This window comes from Daldinia loculata, assembly GCF_022478755.1.
Source record: "Daldinia loculata strain CBS 113971 unplaced genomic scaffold F4817scaffold_9, whole genome shotgun sequence".
In the NCBI taxonomy this organism is placed as follows: domain Eukaryota; kingdom Fungi; phylum Ascomycota; class Sordariomycetes; order Xylariales; family Hypoxylaceae; genus Daldinia; species Daldinia loculata.
In genome coordinates this window covers 752,998-761,145 of record NW_026054863.1, presented here as the reverse complement: position 1 = coordinate 761,145, position 8,148 = coordinate 752,998, and the positions used below count along the sequence as shown (strand labels likewise).

The following is an 8,148-nucleotide window of genomic DNA, read 5'->3' as shown; positions in this document are numbered from 1 at the left end:
CCCAGTAACACTGGTAGTGTACACTATGTATGTACCTGGCTTGTCTCCTATAAATGATCCACCTCGAATATTATTGGCTCTGCATCGCCTGAATCTCTAACATTGTATCAGATGCGAGAATCGCCTAACCAATTTTTACATGCATGCGTAAATAGCTACGGCAGCTACACCCATGGGATTAGTTATCGGTCTAGTCTTAATACAGAATGCGAACTTGAACTGTTCAAAGTTGGCCAGAGAATCCTCGTCAACAAAAAACCACCAAGCTACCACCTGCACGTAAGATTGAGTGACAGGGTACATAACATTATTCTTAGCTGGCGTCCTAAGCATCCAGGCAGCCTTACCACCTAAGAGCACTGCTCTTAGAGCAGTGATCAACTTTACAATTTTCCATATTTAGTTTATCTTGCTAAATGTACCATTTCATATGATCGTATATCAAGATCTTCACTTGTGGAGAATGCGATAGGATATTCTCAAAAGTCTCACGCGAAGCTCGCTCTAGCTAAGAACTAATAGCCGCAGAATCAGCTTATAACAGCATTCGATCACCGCCATATCTCTCCCCTTTTCCATATGAATGGTACCTATATACCTACCTAGGTACGTACATAATCTAAAAATTGCCGACTGGGGTAACCGCACTAAATCCCCAGCACAGCCATCCCGATTCTATGTAGTCTCCTCGTGGCTGAACAACCAATTTTAGGTACACGATTGGGGGGGACATAGCCTCAGGAGACGTCTCAAAGCACCGCTATAAGACACTTGCGTCAGGCTGAGCCACCCGATCGATAAGAATTACACGTTACTGTCATGAACAGATCTCTGGCCATTCAACAGTATCCGTTTCAATTCTCCACGTCGATCAATGCCAAACTACCTGGCTACCAATAACTACCACTTAAGCTAAGAAACACTCCGGACGTTCTCCAGTTTATTCGCCTGTTAATCCCGAATGTCGTCTTTGAGCCTATCCGAGTCCGACCATTAGGATCAATTGGCTCCGTCGGTATCAGCCACGCAGGTCACACGCAACCGGACTCAACATTTAAGCTTGAATCTCTTGATTAGGCAGCCATTTAACGGTTGTACTCCAACCTAAATAATCACAAGTCCGGGATCCAGTAGCAACAAGGTCTAATTGTACTCTAGTATACTGGCTCGTATCAGACCGCCACCAGAAGCCACGGCGACTCGTCATCATCTAAATCTCGTCATTATGGAGTCCAGTTGTGGTGAGATGCCAACTAGTAGTATACATCCAATTTCGAGCTCATCCAACCTAAATCTTGTAGAACTTTTCAATATGCTACCTATTACCACATTTCTCTTAACTTAGTAATTCATTGCATATGTGTTCCAATAATACGATCCGACACTATAGTGTTACGGACAGTTCCAGTATATTCATCGTTAGGTTCAACAATTACGAAAGACTAGATCATTATTAGTCCAGACGGAGCCCCGAGGATCAAAGTAGTGAAACTCGGAATATCTCGAGCATCGAAACGAAATAGTTATCGGAAAAGGGAGGTCAAACTTTGAACCCCAGGATGACCCATTCATCAAGACATTAACCTCCCTAGCGTTCAGGCTTATATATATGACGGTTATCCCGTCACTTTCTTTTAAGGCATACGTCTATATGTTGGTTATTCTTTATACTCACGAGAGCCTAATATTGGCGTAAAGCAATGACAACATTCGATCAAAGGTAGATACCTGAGAATGAGTCTGAGGATCAGCTTTTAATTTAAGCCGTAATCGCATCATAAGCTATCCATTTCATGAATTCAGTAGCCATTAGTACATCTATCAACTTCGGAGCGCGAGCTCATCTACAACTGATTCCTCATCCCCAAATCCCTATTTATTACCCCCCTTAGACAATCGCGTACGCAGATGCGTAGCTCACGCTCGAGTCTGTAACATCTTCGACTAAGCTACTGCGCTGGTACTGTACGAACTTGAACCGATACTTGCTAGGATCCGGCTTGTCTTTTGCAAGCTCCTCCAGGGCCGCCATCACAATGCCGATAGGGTGACGTCCGCAGACGGTGTTCTTAGTGTGTTTGAGGTTGTCAACGAATTTGTCGTGGTCGCCTGACGCAACGGCGTCTATGGCTAGGTGGTCGACCTGTTTGATGCTCTCGTGTATAGGTGGGTTTGTCGGCTTGGGCGCCTTTCGGCTTAGAGACTGTAATTGGTCGACCTTGCCCTCCGGCGCGTAAGCCGTGTAACTGAATCGCGATCCCCAGTGGCAGAAGTCAGAGCTCACGATAAACGCATTGTCTGGGTCTTGTAGGTACGGCGCCAACAACTTGCCGAACTCTTTCTCCTCCGCTCCGTTATTGTCTCCAATGAGGATTGGTACGATAGTAGGGTACTCGGCCTCGGACGCGAACGTCTGCGTGAGCCGCTTGTAGAGAAACGGGAGATGCATTTCCAGCGAATGCTCATCGACATCACCTCTGCTGGGGATATCTTGGAACTTGCCCGTGTCGCGAAGCTGCTGGACTACATCCTCATCGACAGTCAAGTCGCCGAAGGGTGTCTCGTACTTAGCAAACTTGGTTAGGGCGCATCCGCGGAGGTAATACGTGTGGGAAGGCCCAAGGACGAAAACTCGCTTCGCTTTAGTGAGGTCGAGACACTTATACGCCCAGGCTGCGCAGGGTCCTGAGTACGAATAGCCTGCATGCCTTTGGGCAAGCTAGAAGTTAGGAATTCCGCAGTAACAACGGAAATATATGAGTAGGTGATAGAAGAGGAAAGGAACCTACGGTGCAATCACTACTTTGGCGCCGGGAATCGGGAGGCCATTGCCATCGATAGAGCTTGGGACATCGCTGAGAAAGTTGTCGAGCTGGCTAGACAAGCTATCGGGATCCCCATCATACCAACTGTCTGCATGACTAGCTTCTCGAGTTCCTTTCAGCTTCATTTTGAAACGCAAAGTACCTTTGTAAGTAATTCGAAGCAGGTAGAGCGATGAAAGAGAGTTAGATCCCTACGTTCGTGATAAGAAGTAAAATAAGGGCAAGGGAAATCGGATAGGTCTGGGTAGGTACCTGTTGATCAATAGCAGGTAGTACCTACCCCGCTGCCCCGCGTTCCCGTCAGTGAGAGCCTTAATCGGAAAGCTCAAGTGTACGTCTAGACTCTAGAATGACGTAGGATGAGATATGCAAGATCTGAAGGTATTTTATTCCTTTTCTACAATGTTCTAATCGCGGAAATGCATATATGGATTAGGTAGGTACTATTCTAAAGGCGCTCTTGTCTTTGATTCACTCAATTACGATTCTACATATAACTTACAACGAATAAAAAAACTCAGATAGACCAATTAAGCATTCGTTCATGATCTGAAAGTTACCTATATTTAGTTCATATATGCAGATTTCGGGGCAATTATATCGAAGAGTAACTAAGTCCAATACCGCAAGCAGTTACTGCTCTTAACTACCTCCTTATAGCATCGTCAAGAGTCAAGCAAACAAGCACTACCTAGTAGCTCAAGTTATATTCAAGAGGATAATCTAAATGAATAGAAAACGGTACTGCTTCAGGTTAAAGCCGGTTCATATTAAAACAGCTATAAAGCACTTGATAGTAAAGCAATCATATAAAGTTAAAATGCTTAGCACTAGTTCTACTTAATATCATTATTGAGTACTTGAAGCTTTAGGTATTAAGGTAGTAATTAGCAGTTATTGATTATATAACCGATAAATAAACTATAAACGCCAGTACTACTTCATGATTTCTTATAAAATGATGAATAGCATCATAGCCAATTATAAAAGCATTTGATATATGATATATCAAGTGGGCACCTTTTTAATGTGCCTCTTTCTGTTGTTTAACTCATAATGGTTAAATGTTTAACATCCAATGATCATCCATTCAACTTGACTTCGACTTAACTACTAGCATAAGACGTTATTAACTTATATCTATCTCCTCAGGTCATACCTAGACATGGTTTACATGTGTCATTAATTCACGAGAAACCCCCTATGGCTAAATACACCAGCTTCTTTGGTAGTACTTAACACATCTAGCCACTATGAACAAGGACAAGCTACATAAAATGTACATAGGCTACTGTAACCTACTTTGAAATTGAATATGTTAGATTGAATACAATATTCCTTAGTTACAACTTAGTCCTATAACTAACCGAATATACTGTTAATGTTCTAATATTGAGATGACCCGAAACATGCTACGGAGCGCAGAAAAGAGCTACAATATATCATCACTTTACTTTACCCTCGCCTCTTGGTTTATTGGGAACTGCCCTATGAGGCTGCTGGCCCTTAATGAGCTCAATATGCCAAGCAAGAACATCACTTTAGTAGGTTGAAACTCACTTTAACAAACGCTACCTAACCTACTAACATTTTGACCCTTAAAACAAGAGGTATTTAACAAAGCCTCGGTCATCTGATGTGTGATATCCCTCGGAATGGAACCTAGGACTGGTCAAAACTTCTTTTCATGCTCATATCACCGTGTTGTAAGTACAGAGGCAGTGAGTCGTTTTCGTATGAGCTAGTCTTTCAAGATGCATTCGATTTAATAGTCAGTAACTCTTCATGAAATACCGGCATTTAGACTCTGAAAACAATTCATTATTATATCTTACACTTGAACTTATTATTATGTAGATCGTGAAAGTATAGATATGGCCATGCCAATACTCCCGATATGAAGCTCGAATCCTCACAAAAACTCTCTTTAGAAACTTTTATTATTGACCTGTGAAGAAGAGTACTCTTGAAGAATACCAAGTATCAAGTAATAAGGGCTACCAATGCCCTATAATAACGTTGCCTGCTGCAAGACGCCTGTACTAGAGTGTGTCCAAACCCCAAACTCAAACATATAACCCGGCGATGGCGTGTTCGCCTTGAACTCCAACGCTTATCCATCTTAAATGTCCAGCGCCGCCTTAAAGCTCCTTATTCAGGATAACCTGTAGCTAAGCGTGTAATCCTGATACCATATACATAATCCGAATGAATCCACTTTTTAGCAGACCTTGATACCTGAGACACCAGCCCATCCGAGACCGCCGACCCAGACCTTCCTCCCAGCACATATCAAGCACTTTCGCTGCTCGCCCAGGTTGGTGATGGAGCAGTGCGAGCAGACGTGTTTCCCACACCCTCCACAGCTTGTGTCGACCTCTGAGCAGAAGCCGTCTACGTCCATTGAGTCTTCGCTCGCACCTTCGTGTAGTGCCTGTCCGCAATCCTCGCAATTGGTAGGGCCGTCATATACTAGGTGATCGACGGGAGGTGGAACTGAGGTGTTTGAGGCAGATGCTGCGTTGGGAAGTTTCCAGAAGCTGTGGAGTGACGCCTGGGCTCCTTGCGACGGCATCTGTGCGGGTTGAGGTTGAGGCTGTGTAAGAAGGCTGGCGAACGGAGAGTTTTGCTGGTGGACAATGTGCTGTTTCTGGGCGGTATATAGCATGTTTAAGGTACGTTCTATATGAGTTCTGTATTAGAAGAGCTGCTTGGTAGGGCTGCGATGATAACTCGCTAGACTTACCGTGGATTTCCTCGTCCGAAGGACGGCTATTGCGGAACCGTTTCAAGGTGCGGCTGTGTAAGTGGGAAGGTGTTGAGCTCCGCGAAGTACGACGAATAGGCGATACGTTGGCCATACTGTCCATATCCATCATGGTGAGCTGCTCTGGTCGCGAAGGCGAGCCGAAGGGGCTAGAGGAGCTGGAGAGCTCGGACTCGGAACGCTTTCGCTTGAGCTGCATCGTGAGGGGGTTTGAAATTGTTGAATTCTACGAGAGGAGAGCTGATGGTTGGAAGACGAAGGGATAATTAATATCGTATGAATTGTGAATATCTGTGTTGGAATACGATTTTATGTGAAGGTAGAAGGAGAAAAGTTATGAAGTCGATGAGGTGAGATGGAGAAGATTGAATTGGCGAATTATAAGTTGAGAATATTGTTGAACGTGTACTTTGTATTTTGAGATCTCCGTTTGTAATTGGCACCGGGGACTGGGGATGGCTGGCAATCGCGACCTGTCGCGCTGTGGAACGCGCGTAGCCCGCTATAATTATAGCGCGCTGAGTTCGCGTTAATTGCTTGCCAAGCCTGGAGGGGTTCCTCTGCCTCAGGTGCTTATACTTCTTACAACTTCTCACATCATGATATATGCTGGTTTAATAATTCATGCCCATCGTTCAAGACGATACGAACTGCAAATATGCATAATAAATATTTATCTACATAAGATTATTATATTTATATACTTCGGTAGGTTAAGGTATACTGGCGACGGCCACTATTCTGCTCACCACAAGCACGAATCGATGTGATCTTGACAATATGTTTGAATAAGAAGATTATTCATAAAGTGTCATTACTAATAAATTTACCTGACTTTGAAAGTCATGTTTTATATCCTCAAGAATACCTCTAAATACTGTTACTCCCTAATGACCCTTCTAGATCTATATTGTTGACCCTTCGAAATTATTAAATTACAATAAAGCAGCCCCCAAGAGAACAGCAAAAGCTGCGACAGACATGCTTAGCAGCGAGGATGATAGTTCGACAGTACCTGGTGCGGCATTGGTGTTGACATCGGCACTGGTGCTGGGACTTGCGGTTTCCGAAGCTGCTGATGCGGCGCTTGATGCGACGGAGGCAGCGGAGTGGGCGCTTTCGACGGCGGATGAGGCGGCTGCTTGAGCGGTGCCAGTGGCAGTAGAAGCAACACTCTCAGCACTGGCGACGGCAGCGCTAGCAGAAGATAGAGCGGCGTCGGCAGCAGTGGAAGCTACGCTCTCGATGCTGTTGACTACCGATGTAGCGAGGCTTTGCGCGCTGTTCGCAATCGAGGAGCCGAGACTCTCAGCACTGCTCGCGATAGAAGACCCGAGGCTTTGAGCATCGCTGGCAACCGATTGGCCAAAGCTCTCAGCAGACTTGGCGACGCCGGATCCGACGGAAGCCCACGAGTTGCCGATCGACTGTCCGGCACTACCCCACGAGTTTGCGAGGCTTTCGGCAGAATCGGCTACTGATTGCCAGTCCTGGCGTTTGCCGAAGTCGCCTGCGATGCTGTTTGCTATCGCAGCCACTTCACTGGCGGCTTTCTCGGCCGCGGACTGCGCCTCCTTCCAGGCTTGACGGGCATCAAGGGCGTGGCCGTCGCGTTTTCCGAAATCAGCGGCGATGCTGCTGGCTAATGCGGCAGCCTGACTTGCGGCAGCTTCGGCCTCGGATACGGCGACTTCCCAAGCCTGGCGCTCATTAAGCTCGCGTTTTCCATACTGCGCAGCGATGCTGCTTGCCGCGGCTTGGGCTGAGCCTGCTGCTGCTAAAGCGGAGCTTTCGGCTGCCCGCCATTCTGCTCCGTTTCCTCCGTATTGCTGTGCGATGGAGCTGGCACGTGCTTGCGCTGAGCTAGCTTGGGCGAGTGCCGACGAGAGGGAGTCATGCCATGACTGACGTCCCTTTAGTACGGGGGCAGGCGTGATCATAGCATCTCGAGGAGCCTGTTCGACTACGTGGGCTGCGGCGAGGGTAGCCGCGAAAAGGGAGGTAGTAAAACGCATTTTGACCTGTGGGTTTAAGGGATCTGAATATTGACAGTATATATTTGAAATTACTATGCCCGCGGTATGTGAGGGAAGATATTTGAGGAGTTAACTCGATGAGAATTTCCTTTATACAAGTAGGGGTCGAGCTCAAAGGGGCGTCATCAAAAGGTAGGTCGGTGCTTAGCACTAATAGCTGCGCCTCCCCATCTCTACGTTCGGGTCTACCAATGATGTCTCACGCTGTCTTACCCCATCCAAGCCAACTTGTTTCCGTCTGATTACTTCATTTACCAGTTGATTTCGTCATTGAATCATGTTTATCTTTATGTGGACCGCTCGAAGCGGATGGTTTTGTCGATCACTTTTACCTGTCCGAAAGCATAGAGACCCGTCTCAAACGGATAACGGTGTTGAGTGGATTTAGTTATCATAGGCTGTGGTGGGTAGAGTAGTATGTCGTAGACATTCATTACCGGCCCTACCAAGGCTGGTAACAAGTTAGTTCTGCCGAGTTGCGGAACCATGACGACGCACTTTGGTTGGGTGTAGTGCCTAG

General features: G+C 46.1%; 3 protein-coding genes across 3 annotated transcripts; all 3 read right to left on the bottom strand.

Annotated features, from left to right (window-relative positions):
• Window positions 1-1,686: 1,686 nt before the first annotated feature.
• On the bottom strand, window positions 1,687-3,175 carry F4817DRAFT_304074 (UPF0103-domain-containing protein). The gene is made up of 2 exons (XM_049299831.1): window positions 2,790-3,175; window positions 1,687-2,708 (listed from the first exon to the last, which is right to left on the bottom strand). Exons 1-2 carry the CDS (start codon window positions 2,948-2,950, stop codon window positions 1,889-1,891), a joined length of 981 nt encoding a protein of 326 aa, XP_049161813.1. The 5' UTR covers window positions 2,951-3,175; the 3' UTR covers window positions 1,687-1,888.
• A 1,453-nt stretch (window positions 3,176-4,628) lies between these two features.
• On the bottom strand, window positions 4,629-5,991 carry F4817DRAFT_304012 (uncharacterized protein). The gene is made up of 2 exons (XM_049299830.1): window positions 5,572-5,991; window positions 4,629-5,507 (listed from the first exon to the last, which is right to left on the bottom strand). Exons 1-2 carry the CDS (start codon window positions 5,789-5,791, stop codon window positions 5,047-5,049), a joined length of 681 nt encoding a protein of 226 aa, XP_049161812.1. The 5' UTR covers window positions 5,792-5,991; the 3' UTR covers window positions 4,629-5,046.
• A 453-nt stretch (window positions 5,992-6,444) lies between these two features.
• F4817DRAFT_304010 (uncharacterized protein) lies at window positions 6,445-7,761 on the bottom strand. Its single transcript, XM_049299829.1, has one exon. It carries the CDS (start codon window positions 7,605-7,607, stop codon window positions 6,528-6,530), a length of 1,080 nt encoding a protein of 359 aa, XP_049161811.1. The 5' UTR covers window positions 7,608-7,761; the 3' UTR covers window positions 6,445-6,527.
• Between the last annotated feature and the right edge of the window lie 387 nt (window positions 7,762-8,148).